This window comes from Salvia hispanica, chromosome 1 (genome assembly GCF_029641045.1).
Source record: "Salvia hispanica isolate PSC_SH4W2 chromosome 1, Shi_PSC_v1, whole genome shotgun sequence".
Taxonomy (NCBI): Eukaryota; Viridiplantae; Streptophyta; class Magnoliopsida; order Lamiales; family Lamiaceae; genus Salvia; species Salvia hispanica.
The window spans coordinates 47,578,908-47,595,869 of record NC_142692.1 but is presented as its reverse complement, the minus strand read 5'-3'; the positions used below and the strand labels follow the sequence as shown (position 1 = coordinate 47,595,869).

General features: G+C 33.5%; 1 protein-coding gene and 1 pseudogene across 2 annotated transcripts; one reads left to right on the top strand and one right to left on the bottom strand.

Annotated features, from left to right (window-relative positions):
* The first annotated feature begins 5,832 nt into the window (after positions 1 to 5,832).
* LOC125219052 (protein DA1-like) lies at positions 5,833 to 11,979 on the top strand. Of its 2 annotated transcripts, none has more exons than XM_048120910.2 (12): positions 5,833 to 6,159; positions 6,744 to 6,893; positions 7,492 to 7,576; positions 7,764 to 7,959; positions 8,459 to 8,579; positions 8,840 to 8,923; positions 9,799 to 9,918; positions 10,369 to 10,581; positions 10,676 to 10,738; positions 10,810 to 10,910; positions 11,001 to 11,059; positions 11,472 to 11,979. In XM_048120910.2, the coding sequence occupies exons 2-12, from the start codon at positions 6,783 to 6,785 to the stop codon at positions 11,768 to 11,770; spliced, it is 1,452 nt and encodes a 483-aa protein (XP_047976867.2). In that variant the 5' UTR covers positions 5,833 to 6,159; positions 6,744 to 6,782; the 3' UTR covers positions 11,771 to 11,979. The 2 variants fall into 2 exon arrangements, with proteins under 2 accessions (XP_047976867.2, XP_047976868.2); XM_048120911.2 differs by lacking the exon at positions 5,833 to 6,159 and adding an exon at positions 6,200 to 6,303.
* Positions 11,980 to 12,721: 742 nt separating this feature from the next.
* LOC125198808 (putative calcium-binding protein CML41 pseudogene) lies at positions 12,722 to 13,456 on the bottom strand (annotated as a pseudogene).
* Positions 13,457 to 16,962: the final 3,506 nt, after the last annotated feature.

Here is a 16,962-nt window from a genome sequence, read left to right as displayed (position 1 = left end):
GAATAGTCTTTGGTAGCTCTTAAATAAATATGAATGTCCCGTTTTCCAGTGGGGGACTACCAAAACTATGAGCAGCTGTTTTTGATGTTGACAACCACCATTATCATTATATACGTTTCTTTCATCAACTTGAATCAAATCAATTTATTAAATATGCCCAATATACTCATCATAGTGTTACATACATACATACAAAAAATTTGAATTTAAATCCTGCCTACCCCGGTATAGTGGCGGAGCCAAGATTTTGACGTTGGGTCCAAGAAGAAAATTCATGGGAGGAGTAGATGTGGCGTTAGCAGTAGCGGTCTGCGCCAGATTATAGTAGATGGATAATGACCAATAAGAGAATTTGTGGGAGTAGTAGATGCAGCGTTAGCAGTAGTAGCGGTATGCGATAAGCCATAGATGGGTGATGACCAACAAGAAAATTCCTAGAAGTATCATACACGGGTAATGAGAGAGGAATAATTAAAGGATGGGTGACGTAACATTATCGTCAATGTATCTATTAGAAATGAGTCAACCACCCCTTTAAGATGAGTCATAAGGAGGATGGGTCAGATTTTTAATACGCCGCCGCACGTGTGGGCCGGAATGAACATCAGACATCCACACGTAGGGTAGGCAAGACAAGATAGTAAGAGATAAATAGATCTATAATGATTTGGGTAGACTTTTGATACCATATTAGAAATAGGTCGCTTACTCCCTTAATATGGCTCATAAGATGGGGGATTTTCTATACTTATATAGATAAGACGCGATCATTACTAAATCAATGTACTAGGACAAAATTTAAAAGATTTTTAATATATTCGACCGGCAATAAGTTGTGGCAGATAATGAGAGGTAGAAACGGAAAAACAAAGCGAGAGAGACAAATACAAAGGCAAGGTGGAGCACCGGAGGTATATATTGTTTAACAAAGAGAGGAAGTAGGAAATCAGGGATTCAGTTCTATTTTGCAGAGATGGAATAAATAAAAAATAAATTAAATTATTAATAAATAGTAAAAGAGTTTCGAGAATTCGTTACAAGTTGAGGGTAGCTTTCGCAAACAATATAAATGTAGTAATGTAGCAGTACTATAATTTATTAAAACATTAATAAAGAAAGACCAAGAGTTTATTGGCGCAGATGATCATATTTAATAGAAACATGAGTCCCCATTCTTTTTGTTACTATAGTAGGTCCAATGATGATGCATTTGATCATGTGGTTTGTATGTAAAAAAAATATTATTTTTATGCATCATATTGAAGTTGATGGTGTTAATTTTGATTTGGACCAGGTCTGGGATCGGAGACTGGAGAGTTATTCTTTCAGAGAATTTATTTATTATTTTATCGAATAATTATACATACTTTTACAGTTTTACTGTAGAAGTTATTATGGTAGAGTACATACGGACTTTTCTCATTTATATGATTGAATACAATTTACAGTAGGTAAATATAAACTTTAGTCATACCAATATAATATAAAGTTGCTATACTAACTATCGGATTGTATCATCTATTAATTTAGTTCAAATTCTGAAGACTCGTTCCAGGATCACTAGTATTATGAATAACAGTTTTGTCCAAGATATCAATCAATTTTTAAAGTAAATCTCAATAACAAGAGTAAACTAAAAAAATTTCTTGTCTCCGGTGTGAACTCAACCAGTTTCAAATGTAAATTATTAAATTCTAGTCGATGTACATATATAAATTGTCTCTTGGCGCAAATAAATATCTCCAGTTTTTATAAAGGTCATAGATTGCATTTAATTTGTAGCTGATACATTGGAAGGCAACGTATTTGGCATTATATTTATGGAAATAACAGCATTTTTATTGCAATGTCATCATGTTTTTGTTTATTAATTTCGAACAAAGCAAATACAAGGATACAAAAACGGATTTTTTATTACAATCAACTTTACATGAATTACACAGGTGTATGCATTAATAAGTAAGAAAGTAGATGCATATGTACCGTAGATTTTTGTGTTCAAATAATTTTTGCTATCTCAAATCTCTCCTAATATATATGTGTGTTATGTGGTTCGAGTTTTATTAAATTAAATAGTGCTCTAACAATTTCGAATTACTTTTGGGCTTGGGTTGGGTATATCACATGGAAGAGCAAAAGTTGGGCTTTAAATTATTTTGTTGTTTTGGGTCCTTTGCCAACAAGTGTTAGAAGGCCCATTTTACTCAAGAGACTGAAATTATTGAAATTTTAGTACTCCTTTCCTTTCGTCACACTCAAGAGTTTTACATTTTCTTTTCAGTTCGCCTCATTTAAGATGTTCACTTTTTATATTTAAAAATAAATTTATTTATATTCTTTCCTTATTAAAATATTTAATACTTTTTTTCTCTACAATTTCTTTCTACTCCACCTAACAATTTCTCATAAAACTTGTGTCACTCAAGAATATAGACATCTGGAGTTGAACAGACGGAGTACTACATTACTAAATCAAATTTATGTTTAATAAAAAAAAGTAAGTGATGGAACTAATTATACCTAGTACATGTCAATGGTAATTGGAATGACGATTTAAATTCTAGAACATTAAAAATAGGATGGTCTTTTTATTCTGATAGAAATAGATGGTGGTTTTTATTCTGATAGCAATTTATAGGTTTTATCCTAAAATTAATTGGTGATATGAATAATGAGTAGTTTATAAAATTTATACAGTGATTTTAATTTTCTTTAAACATTGTTGTGGGCTATTTTTTAGTTTGAATTGTCTAACATGTTCCTATGTCACTCCATTATCTTATTTTATTATGAGTCATTTCATAAGTTGGTAATGCTTAGATATAGATACTTATATGATTATTTCTAAGTATTTATTAGTATCATGGTTAACCTATCATGTAAGTATGTATTATCACTCATCTAAGCTTGCAATTTTTTCCTCAAAATACAAGAATATGTATCTCATAAATTTGGCCGGGTAGCATTTCTACCTCATTTCTTGTTTATCAAACAATAACAAAAAAACTCTCATATGAGCTTATTTTGATACGAAACCCGCATTTCTTATCTTACTTTCCGAATTTTCTTATATGTCATATTTCTTAGCAAACGAGCCCTTATTATTACAGTATAGACTGTACGGAGTACTTAATTAATCTCTTTGTATTTGGCCGCCTAATATTTTTGAAACAATATTTATTATATACTTGAATACAGCAGCATGCTGCACTTTTTGTCTGCCACTACCAATTTTTCCGTTTCATTGTAGTCTTTTCTAACGGGCTGAAAATCGGGTAACTTATTTGGTTGTCAATTTTTTTTACTTTGATTGTCGATATAAGTTTATGATGTTTGAGAAATGAGTTTATGATATTTGTGAAACAAGTGCAAGTCTACTAAGCTTGCATCTCTTTTAAAATGACGACATCTTCACTATAATGCACGTCCACAAAATAATTCTGAGGTCGGTTATCTAAAGTCATTATCTCAATTATTGAAGAAAATCATATGGATAAGACTTTGCAAAATGCAAGACTTTTGCTTTATCAACACCAGAGAAAATGTGATTTGTTGAATGTAAAGATATAGTTAATCGATGTTTGCTTATGTGAGTATTAATTCATTCATTGCCTATTTTCACGAAAAAACCAATAATACCTTGGTTTACCTTCTATCTTTACTTATACACTATGCCAGGGACGGATCCAGAAATTCTATATAGGTGCCAAGGTGGGGCAAGAATCTATATAAATATATTTTAAGAATTTAAGAAGGGGCATATGAAAGGATATTTCAAAAAAAACTAGAAATTAATGATAAAATAGCATATAAATTTTTTTTTGAGGTGGGGCATTTGCCCCTTATGGTAGAACATTAGATCCGTCCCTGCACTATGCCAAATCATAAATGGCATTTCAACACTGAAGAACTAAATTATCTTATTGTCAAAAGTTCATAGCACTGCAGTTTCAGATCTCAAAGCAAACCATGATGAAGATTTTGCAGTTTGGATTAAAGAAGAGAACAAGACGATAGTTGAAAAGTTCAAAAGAATGTTGCATATTTTACTTTTTTTTTTCTTTTTCTTTTTTCTTATCCTCTCTAGTTTTTCATTTTCTCTATGTCACCGTGTGTTATTTTAAATATAGGGTTATTCTTAATTATAGGGTGAATTTTGATTACGTAGTAGTAACTCTTTAGTTTGAATTTTTAAATTTGAGCTGAGAGATCACCGTGACAATGATGTTCGTGCTATAGTTTAAGAAAAATCTTTTATACAACTATACTTAATACATTTTCTATTCCTTTATCATTGCTTTTTTATTTTATTTTATTTTATTTTAGTAGGTCCATCAAAATATTGCTCATCCACTTTTTTATGACGTAGAACTATCTTATATACTCCCTCCGTTCAGTTATAAGCGACTCATTTCTTTTGAACACGTGATTTAATAAATTAATATTTTAAAAGTTAAAAGTGAAGAAAGTAAATTATGGGAGGTGAAAAATAGATGAGTGAAAAGGATAAATTATGTAGAAAAATAAAGCAAGAGAGACGATTTTTTACTTAAAGGTAAAATGACTCATTTATGGTTGGATATCCTAGAAAAGGAAAATGACTCGCTTATGATTGAACAGAGGAAGTATAATTTTTTTTTATTGTTACATTAATTTATTTACATTAAATACACTTGTCTGACTTTACAGTCAAACACTACATTATATTTAGGGGTGTTAGTCCAGTTCACAATCTGTGAACTAGCTCTGCGCGCTGAATTTAGAGAGTTAGAACCGGAGACATCTAGTCTAATAAAATTATAGTAATCAGATTAATCCAAAACTCATGGACTCACCCGAATAGGCTCACTAAATAAAGGATTATAGTTAGAAATTTATAGCACAATAAAATTACAATCTTATTATCCCACACCCGATTAGTTCGAAATTCGATGGGTTGACCTAGATGCAACACCATATTGATGATTTTTATAATATAAATAATTTTTAAAAATAGCAATCAATTAATTAAAAAAAAATCCGAACTCACTATAATAAATTGAGTATTATAATTTTAATAACTTGCTTTAAAATTTCTTGAAATACATGTGTTTATTTTCAGAGTATTTATTAATTTTGAGTTCATGAAGCACGTATCTAAAAATTATTATATTTAAATGTTTTACATTTATTAATTGGACTATTTTCATCCTTATGTATTTAGAACATATTAATTTTATTTATAGCAGTTCGATTAGCTCGTTAGGCCATCTCAAAACCTGATTTTTTTTAGAGTTTGGTTTGAATATTTACTCCCCAATAAAAATAGCAATTTGATTAGCCTGCAATTAATTAATCCGCAATCTAAGTAGAGTTGGTCCAAAACCTGCTGGATTGGTACATTATTGACGTCCATAATTAGTAATTACACCTAAAATAAATATGGATAATATTTGAAGGGATGAAATTCCAAGCTCAAAAAAATAGAAGCATATATAACATTGATAATTTTTAATTTAAAATGATAGCATGACAAATCGGCAATTAATTAGATCAAATCTTCGGTGAATTTGTTTCTTTTATGTGAAGGGTCATGTCATCAATGTATAATGAAAATAAAATTTGACGACAGATTTAATCATAATTTGAAGAATCAAATTAAAAAATTGCTCTCTCATCAAGATTATGATAAATCTAAAAACATTTAGGAAAAAAACTAATTTACCTATTTATTACTCTTAACTTAATTATCTTGCGATATGTAAAAGATACTCAATCTATTAATTATAAAGCTAATACTCTTTGTCATAGTTTGACTTTGAAAATTGCAGCCATATTCACACAGTGCAAACAAGTTTTTGCCACGCAATTTGTTTGATTTTTTGATTGACCAACTATAAAGAGGAAGACGAAGAGAAGAAACGCCTGGAGCATTCATTCATCTTATCATTGAGCTATTCTATTTCTTAATCATCAAGATTATATTTTTATTTTTTTATTTTTGTCCCTGAGAACCTAAAGATTCTTGATTGATTTACATCTTGCAAAAAAAGTATTCTTTCTTCCGCAAAGATTCTTTGAGGACTAAATGCACCAAAAGGGCACGCTCAGATTTTTTAAGAGAATTTGTGATATTTCTGCATCAGCCATTGCTGTGGAGTTAATGAGGTCTATTTTCAGGTCAGCTACTAGTCAAATATTTACCTTTTTTGTTGATGATCTGATCAAACGATAACTCTGAAATCTCTTTCAATTTATGTGTGGAAATTGAGCTGGATATTCATGCAATCCGTGCCATTTGATTGTTGAAGCAATTGGTGTTTAGTGAGTATCGTAATTATGTTTATTGGTTTGCAATTGGTGTCTGCATTTTGTCATTTAATGTTTCAAACTGCAATTCAATTTGAATTTGTTGAGTTATAGATTTTGCCACGTTTTGTGTGATTCATTTTGGCTTAAATATCAAGCTGTTGCTCTATGGAATGTGTTGTGCCTGTGTAAACTGTTTCTGGAATGGATTGAGATCTTTTTGGGTTTCATTATGCAAGCATTCATTGCTTTGAAGAATTTTCTGGTCAATTTCAGTTGAGGTAATCTAATTTTGATTCCATAGAAATACATAATGTGGTGCACAACTCAAAATGTTTTCTAGTTTCTTGTTTATCCAGTTAAGGTATTTGCTTCACCCATGAACCGAGACTTCCGATTCTTTCTTCCTCTGTTTACTCAATCCTTCTGCTCCTTAACTAAATAGTGTGTCTCAGGTAGAGACTTCGTTGGCTGTCCTCTGGTTAATTTATCTAATGGGCTGGCTTCGCAAAATCCTCAAGTGTTCGGACCATAAAGTTTTGGAAGGGCATTCTGATTGGAGATATGGAGCGGATACTGCAGAGACTCCTCAATCGGCTTCATTGGTAAGTAAATTTGTTACTTTCATTTTATTTTATTTTCTCTTCTTCCTCATAGGACTGTCTCATAGCATTAAATTACTCCAATCATTAAATGTTTGGAATGTTAGATCGAGTTCAACTGTTCAAGAGTAGAGGTATTAAAATTGTGTTGCGGCAGTAATCAATCTGAACTTAACATGGGCGTATTGGTTTTGCAAGAAACTCTATCAATATTCGTATGCTTTTTTTCTATTTATCAATGTCAGATCCTTATCTCCTATTATTATGAAACTACCTGTTCTCGTATTGTAACTGGCCTCACTTCAACTGATCTTGGCTTAATCACCCATAAACAAGGGCAGGAAAGAATGTGGGGTCGTAAACATAGTGTCAATCTCCCAATGGATAGAACAGCGTCAAAGCTATGCAACTAATGTTCAGTCTCCTTTTCAAGTCTAAGATTGCTTTTTCATACCTTAGATTTATGTGATTTGAATTTTATGGTCTGCCAGATTAGATCAGCTCTTATTGAAGTTCAATTTTGATTGAACATAGATTGAGGGGATAAAGTTCATGTTCTTAACTTCTCAGTTCTGTTTTCTCTGGCTGTACATTGGTTCAGAATTCATGGAGAGAAACCGAAGATATAGACCATGCTGTTGCATTATCGCTTTCAGAAGATGACCTAAAAGGAAAATCTACAGCTGGTAAGGTTTCCTTGAAGACTTTTCTAAAATTTATCTATTATCATCCTCCTGTGTAAGATTTCAATGACAATCGATTGATATTTTAAAGGGACTTGCTTTGCTGGATATAGCTTACGGTCTATTTTCATGTTTCCAGTAACAGTTTATTAATGCATGCATAATTTTTGGTGTTCCTGATGTGGTACAGAGAAAGAGCCACAACTGGATGACAGTGAACAATTGGCGAGGGCCCTTCGTGAGAGTTTGGTTATAGATTCTCAACTGGAGTCATGGAGTAGAAATGATACTGTAAATGGATATGGATATGGAACTGGAGTCGAATATGGATATGGAAACGATAACTTTTACCAACCTGTAACAATCCCTTATTACACAAGCTTAAGGTACATGTGGAGTCTTGACATAATGTGACAATTATGATTATCAGATTTATATAAACATGTGAGAATTTAACTAAAACTTTCTCCGAGGAACTAGGAACCAATTTGGATCTTTATGTTAATATGCAGTTTCCAGAAGCATATGCATTACCATAATATGTTTGATTTGCTTTTAGCTCAAGGAGATTTCTGAGTGGCAAATTCTTTTGAGCTTCTTGTTGTTTTCCAGACTATGATTTGTGGGTACTTTAAGACTACCATAAAATTGAAGGAAGCTGATATGCTTTCTCACTCGGAGAGAAAATTTGTCACTCAAGAGCCCCATAAGCTCTAGACATCATCTTCTAAACATTCCTTTTCGTTTTAGCATGGCTTCAAAATTTACCTCTACTTCCAATGTAATCATTAGATGCAGATTTTATGTGTATAACACTGACTTCATTTTCATAATTTTTTGTCTAGCTTCTAATGTAGTCTTCCTATCTTGTCTTTTCTGTGATAGGATCTGTGCTGGCTGTAATATGGAGATTGGCCATGGAGGATATGTGAGTTGCAGGGATGCCCTATGGCACCCACAATGTTTTAGATGCCGTGTATGTAACCAACCGTTATCTGATTACGAGGTATAAAGAATATGATATGTCCATCTTATTTTCATCTATTATCATTTGATAGAGAGCTTCATATGTGTAGTAGGCTTACTAGTCGTTATAAACTAAACATTCACATTCATGCATATTGGTCAATTTTGTAGAACTTGTTAATTTAGAGCAATCTTGATGATTGTAATATCAAAATATTGCATTTGCAATTGCGCCACATTTAATATGACCAGAATTCACATGATGAATTATATAATCCAGGTTCGTGTCTTTATTGACAGTTTTTCGTGTCTGGTAGCTATCATTATCATAAAACTTGCTACAAGGAGTCTCATCATCCAAAATGTGATGTCTGCAGACACTTCGTAAGTATCTCAACCCAAGCAATATCATATTCATTCCGTCTGAAAATGCTTGAGCAAAAGTTCTTTTCCTTATTATTATCACACAATCTACATATACTTTGATGACGTGTTTGGTGCTGCTAAACAAAGTTGCTTTCCAATGAGCTTTGCAGTTTGCTTAGAAAGTGATAGGTGATATGGTTGCGACTGTAGGAACGAGAAAGATCACCGAATGCATATATTATGGTTATACTGTCTATGGTTGTTAAGTTGTAATTTTTGGATACCTTTTTGATGTCACCATTGAAAAGATGTTCTAGCTTTTAGAATTATGAAGAATACCTTTCTGGTGGACGAGGATGTTCATAACTGGCCGACGAAGACCGGCTGTGACGGAGTTCTCTAAGATGCTATAATTCTATAGAATGTATTTAGGCATAAATAGAACAATCTAGGTGGGAGAGAAATTAAATTCACCTGAAAGATTGACAATTTTAATGCAGTCATGATCTCTAACATCACAGTTTCTTTTTTTAGGTAGTAACATCATAGAATTATTAGTGCTAGTGAGCAACTTGCTAAATTAGGCTTGGTTAAGTTGTTTATATCTTCACGAAAAAGGAGTGATAGAGCACTATTACGCGAATGCGACAGGCAACATTTTGCACTTGGTTAGGTCGTAGATGGTAGAGGTCAGCATGGTTCGGTTAACTATTCCGTGAGAGGGATTTTTGAACGGTTCATTTTGATTCTGATTGTTTAAATATAAGTTTAGACTGTTTTTATCAATGCATCTCTATGTCAAAAGAACTGTAGACTATTTAAAAAAATCAAATTTGTAAGGTTATATGATTTCGTATTTTTGTTTATATCGTTTATCACTTTCATGTACACAGATTCCGACAAACGCAGCTGGTCTTATTGAATATAAGGTGCATCCTTTCTGGTCCCAGAAGTACTGTCCTAGGCATGAGGATGATGGCACTCCTAGATGCTGTAGTTGTGAACGAAAGGAGGTAAGTATCGACACTAAGAAAGTGTTTCTTCGATCATAAGCTCCTTAAACCAGCTAATGAAGATCCCTGCTCTGCTCCTCACCCCAACTTGTTTTTACATAATTTTATAAACAACAATCAATATGCAAAGATTACCATACTATGGTTTGTTATTTCTAACTTGTACACCCTTTCAATTTCATCTTTCTTCATTTTTTTTTCTCTCTAATGAAGATTTTACCTCGCTTAATCATCCAAATACTCTGACAACATATAAGCTCTTAAGACATTAGATTTTGTAAACTCTTGAAACATCTTATAGGCTGTTGGAGCTTATAAACTCTCTAAAATGACCTTAGCCAAACACCCTCTAAATCTATGCAAACCAACCACTCGCTGCCACCATAAGATCTAATGTGATTCATTTAAACTTGTAGCTAATCATTACTTTGGGTCTTTTGCTTGTTGCAGTCAGCGGAGGAAATATATGCTGCCCTTAACGACGGCCGAAAACTCTGCTTAGAGTGCCTGGACTCAGCAATTATGGACATTCACCAATGCCAGCCCCTTTTCTACGATATACATGAGTTCTTCAAAGGATTAAACATGAAATTGACGCAGAAAGTTCCCATTTACTTGGTTGAGAAGCAGGCACTGAATCAAGCCATGGGAGCAGAGCAGCATGTAAGATACGAAACATCATATATTCAGGGTCACCTACTCTCTGTTATAGGTTTCATCTACTAAGTTTATATGAGTTTTCTGTCTTTTTTTCCAGGGTCATTATCACATGCCTGAAACTCGGGGTGCTTGTGTCACCAAGGAACCGACAATCACCAGTGTAAGGGATTCTTTGATCATTTTTCAGATCTTGCCTTTTCCCAGAACCCTTATTCCCCATTTGGATTATAGCGGCCAAGGATGAGAGCTGGAAATCGAGTCGTGGACATGATAACAGAGCCGCACAACCATTGTGAAGTGACAGCAATCCTCATTCTATATGGTCTTCCAAGGTACTTTTAACTTTTTTTTCCTATTAGCGACTGATCAGACGTTCCATTTTGGTTTCGATTTCATTTTCCCAGATTTCCTCATGCCTGCAGGTTGCTGACTGGATTGATATTGGCGCATGAGATGATGCATTTATGGTTGCGACTTAATGGTGCTCTCTCTCTCGCCAAACTTCATTTGTACAATCGCCATTTCATCCACAATATTTATCTCCAATAGAACATTCTGCCATATAAAGTCTAACCTATGTGCGTCCAGATCCCGGTTTTGCATGCCACGAAAAGATTCTGCCTAAAAATTATCACTCTGACATTTTTTTTGCCTTCCCTTAGCTTTCTTTAAATAAATTGGTTCGGTGATCTAAACACTAAAGTAACCATTAAGCGAGATGAGGTTTTTGTATCACTTGTGAAAAAAGGAAGGCTTGCTTAGATAACTATTAGCAAAGAATCACTGATGCTTGTTGAAGTCTTCTCCCGGTGCTCTTTGCACAACGTGTGTCTCTTTGTCCATGTCGTTGCCTCACTCGTTCTTCATGTGCTGATAATGGTAATCTTGTCCAGGTTTTCGAGGTGTGAGACAAGACGTGGAAGAGGGTATATGTCAGGTCATTGCGAGCATGTGGCTGGAGTCTCAGATCCTATCGATGTCTGATAACAACCATGCATCAACCTCACATTCGTCAGGATCAAAGACTTCTCGGTTCGACAAGAAGCTTAGCAAGTGCTTCAAATATCAGATCGAATCAGATCCTTCTGAGGTGTATGGAAATGGTTTTCGAGCTGGCCACAAAGCGGTCACCAAGTTTGGGCTGCAGCGCACACTCGATTATATTCGAAAGACTGGAAAATTTCCTCACTAAATAATGGATTTTATTATCATTTTTGTGATTGATTTTGTGAGATTTTAGTTTAGTTTTTTTTCTTCATTTATTTGCACAGGAGTTTTTAGAATAGGTCTTAGTAATCATTCGTGATCATTCTATTGTATAGTTTTTTTGTATAGGTTTCATTTCACACGTACATGATTTATCACAGATAATAATAAATTTCAGATTTCGGGATTTTAGAATTTTATGCTTTGTATGTGCACTAAATAAGTTGAAGATTCATTCAATATATGCTAATAAAATAATTTATTTACCATCATTTTTATGTGTAATTTTCGTGTCATTCAATTGAAAAAAATCTGGATTTAAGTTTAAGAGTTGAGTGTTTTCGAGCATTTAATAATTTTATGTTTTTAGCTTTTACATTCAATAATACTCCTTTCATTCATAACGGAATAGTCTCATACTAAAAATAAAAGTTATTCTAAATCAATTATTCATTTACATTTTCTCATTCTTTCTCCCACTTTATTTATTTAGTTTGCATATTTTTATCAATTTTTGCATTCACACTTGCCGTCCATCAATTAGACTATTTTTTGTGAATGTTGGGCTATGTTCACTAAAAATGGTGTCAACGGTTGACATTACAAGTTTTAATAGATAATTGATAAAATATGCTAAAAAAAAAAGTGGATAAGTAGAGTAACTTTCTCTTATGAGTATGAGACTAATTTTTATGAACGGACAACTATGGAAAGATAAAATTATTTTTCGTGGACAAAAGATAGAGAGAGAGAGTTAATTCATATGAAAAATATACAACCGCTCCAAAAGTTTTGATATGCGTACCAAGATTCGAAAAATAATTTATTATGTATTTTGGCTAAGAAATTGCGATGCGGAAGGAGATATGTTTATGTTCTCACAATAATTATAAGCTCCACAAGTGTATCAAATCAAGAAAAAACACGCGACGTCCTCTGTTTCAATCCTTTGTTTTAGAGCGTAATATGTTTTCTAAATTTTTAATCATGACGTAGATAGACACACTGACTAGACCGCTATCTTTCTATCGTGACATAAGTCGAATCGTTTTGATTGGTCGATATCTTTTCGTATATACATAAAGCTTTCTCCGGTTATTCAAATCGAAGCAATTGGTTGTCCAACTCGAGCCTATACGACCGATCAATAACTCATCATCTTAGAAAATTCATCGAAATCAAGCACCCCATTGCCATCAAGATCATACACCCCAATCATGGCCTTGCATTCCCCCACCGATTTCACATCGCCGAGGCGGCGGAGCACCTGCCTCAGCCCCTCCGCCGTGATACAACCGCAGCCCTTCTCCTCGAAAGCCCGCCGGAGAACGTCCGCGCCGTCCGCGCCCTCCCGCAGCTCCATCACCCTCACGAATTCCTCAAACTGCAGCACCAACGAACCCCGAATATCACCGCCTCCCGAGAACTCTCCGATAATCCTCTCCGCCTCCTCGGGCGACATCGAATCGCCAATGCTGGCGAAGTAGGCCGTCAGCTCGGCCGCCAAGATGGTTCCGTCGTTGTCGGCGTCCAGGAACCGGAAAACCTGCCGGAACTCTTCTTGTTTGGTGGTTGGCGGCGGCGGTGTTAGGCTTGGTGCGGAGGCGGAGCTTGAAAATCCGGCTGCGGAATGGCTTGGTGATGGTTGCAATTGCCATTGATCAATATTTTTAGATATGTATGAAGTGAATTAATTTTATTAGTTAAAACTTAGAATGTTTGTGACAAAACTATAGGGCTTATATAGATTATTTGAATGAGATGGAAATTATTACCCAAAAATGTGTGCCGGAATTAATGGCCAAATTTCACAAGAAATTGCATGGTGCTTTCCTATATACTAGTTATAATGTAGTAGTACTAGTGAAGAAGGCTTGGAGTAACATTTAACTATTCTACTTATGTATATATTGAAGTATTATTTCCATCTCACTAACAAGTATATATTGGAATAAGTCAGTCACATTTGATTTTCCTTAAAAAATAATTGCAAAACTAACTTACTTCAGATTTTATCTTTATCATTATTCAAAGAAATCTTTTAATCCACAATGCATATTCTTTTCTAGAGAAATGATATGCTGAGGGATGTTATTTTCTCTCTCTTCAATTTCTCTCTCCTCTCAATTTCTCGCTCTCCGTTTTTCTTTGCTACAACACTTTTCAACCATCACAATCCTCTCTCCCTCTATCTCAACTATCGTCTCCTTATTATCTCCACTGTTTTTTCCGCTGCAACAATTTCACGGCACATCTCATCTCATCTTGGATTTCTTGCTTACCAGCAGTTCCTCTTCATTATTTTTTTTCTCATGCTTGAAATTACACAACACATCCGCATTTGGTTTCTTTCTTCTCCTAATATTTCAGAAATCTCAAAATTGAAGCGAGATGTAAAATCCACATCAATTTCTCATACTCTCTTACTTCTCCTTAATTTTCAGAATTCTTAAAATTGCAATTGTCAAAGATGTAAACCACAACAAATTTCTTATTTCCACCATAGCCTACTGCCATTGATATTGCTATAGTAAACTTATGTGTCAAGCATTCACTTTTTTTTTTGTTTCATAAGGTTTAATCGACAACCCGTTTTTTTATTTTTGTGCATCTGGAGATTTCAATTTTTTTTTCTACTGCTCTGGAGGATAATGGGGGCGAAACTGTACTCTGCCAGTTTTGGTGGTTAGTAGAGATGATTGTATAAATTGTTGGAATTGCATAAATAAAAACGAAAATGAAATTCTCAATTAAAGAATAACGAAGGAATTGAGAGAGTTCAAATTGAAGAAGAATTGCAAAAACTAGTTTCACCCCTTTTCGCCTAACTGGATTATGAAAATAAATTTAAGAATTTGGCAGTGTTGTAGCACATCGTTGAGGCGAATGAATTTCATAACAAAGAGAAAAAAGTGGAGATAGAGGGAGACGATAGTTGAGATAGAGGGGGAGAGCCGGAGAGGATTGTGATGTTGATAAGTGTAAAACAGAGGGCGAGAAATTGAGAAGAGAGGATATTGAGGAGAAAGAGAAAACAAAAGAGGCGCTCACAGTCGCTCATTTTTAGTCCCTAAGCATATCATTTCTCTCAATAATGTGGAAAACTACAATAGTGTAAATAAATAGAACAAATTGTAGAAATTATGGTAGATTGGGAGTGGTCAAAAAGGTTTTCTATTTTATCTGAAATAATGAAATGTCTTGCACCAAATCAAAAGTTTCTGGCCCTTTTTACTACAAGGAATCATTTTATGTCAAGGAAATATACTGGAAATTTTGTATGAATATCCAGTGGGCCCTATTGAGAAATTTCCTGGAAACTTCTAATTAACTAGAATAAATAGTAGTAGTAAATTAGTAATGTGTCTCTATAATGAAATTAAGAAAAGAAATATATACGAGGAAAATAGACTTAATTAGAGAGAAAGAATGTATGATAGAAGCAACTATATACCTACATCAGGCATTATAAATTATAATGAACGCTTTCTTTCCAGAAAAAAAATATAAATAAAAAACACATTGAAAACAAAATTCTTAACGAAAATTGTTCTGATTAGGTAAAGAATAGATGTGGTTCATCTTGCATAGCTGAACAGTTCTTGTCACCCATACATTAATTAGGTACAAGAATTTAGGCCAAACCTCCTTGGGAAATTTTTTCTAAAATTTTTCATTTTAACGTTATCTTGCAATTACTTTTTCCCTATATATTCCATGTACTGTTTGTCTTAAGATGATGTAATATTTAATACTGTTATCAGATTATGAGTATTGGTATATATTCGGCAAAAAGTTCCCACGCGAATATCCACAATAATACTCACATTCCACAAAAAATAATGAACATCCCAACTCATCTATTATCAAGAAAATTAATTAATTACTATATAAATTATAAATACATAAATATATGAGGAAAATATTCCTAAAATCTAGCTTAACAAAACGCTGCCAACCTACAATTTCTTATATGATCTTTTATTTCCAAAATTTAGTAGATTGATATATTATTATGTTATCATTGTTTTGAATTAATTAAAAAAAGATATGTAATGTAATTAATATTTTAAATTTGTTGACTGTTTGTTTTAAAGATTGGTTGTTATTGTCAATGAGTTATCTCTATCCAAAAGATTTAAAAATAAATTAATTACATAAAATTATTACTATAGTATAGAGATGTCAAAAAATTATTTCTCGAATTATAATTCATCCGTTTTTTTCCAATAATTTTATTCATACATAGTACTTAATCTTGACTAAATACATACAGGGATCTAGAATGTGATCCAATAATATACTCTCTCTTTGGGATTTTCGCCTTTCCATCGGCGTTTTTTCTCTTCAGGGTTTTCACCTATGACGAAACGTAGTCGACCAAGTGTGCACAAGGTATGTTTTTCCATGAAGATTTTTACATTTGCCTAGTCTCTTTTTCAAATTTTTTTATTGTGTAGAGTAATTATAATATCTGAAATATTGTAGATTGTGCATGAAGATAGAATTAGCAACTTGCCGTGTGATATTCTGATATCTATAATCTCTTTGTTGAACGTCCAAGAAGCTACTTCGACTAGCATACTTTCAAAAAGATGATGACATGTCCATTACTATGCCAATTGTCTCAATTTTCCAAAACTTAATCTTAGAAATATGTTTACTAGTTTGTCAAAATTTTCAAATTACCTAAGTATGATCGATGGTGTCGTGAATTCAAATAGAGCCACTCGAATAAAAATGTTTAGAGTGGATATGTGTGGTTTGGAAGAGAGTATGTTGGATCGTGTCTTGATGTCAAATTTTTATAGATCATGGAAAGTATTTTGGTCGAAGGACATGTATGGTGACAAAGGCGGCTATTTTGAGAGATGTTTTGAGTTTGCCATAACAAAGAAAGCTGAGTCGATTCATTTAGTCGGTCTCCATCAACATCTCCATAAGGATCCGTTTCTTAGACTTCCAAATACGAATGGTCTTGACTGCCTTCAAGATTTGTATTTATGTGGCATTAGAATGATGGATCAAGACTCTGAATATTTGGTCTCCAATTGCCCTTCTCTTCAATGTTTACAAATAGAATCACCTAGGGAGTTGAGAAATGTCTCAATTGTTGGCCACTCAAAATCGAAGTCTTTGAAGTTATCAAACATTACTCCACTTGAATCCATTGGGATA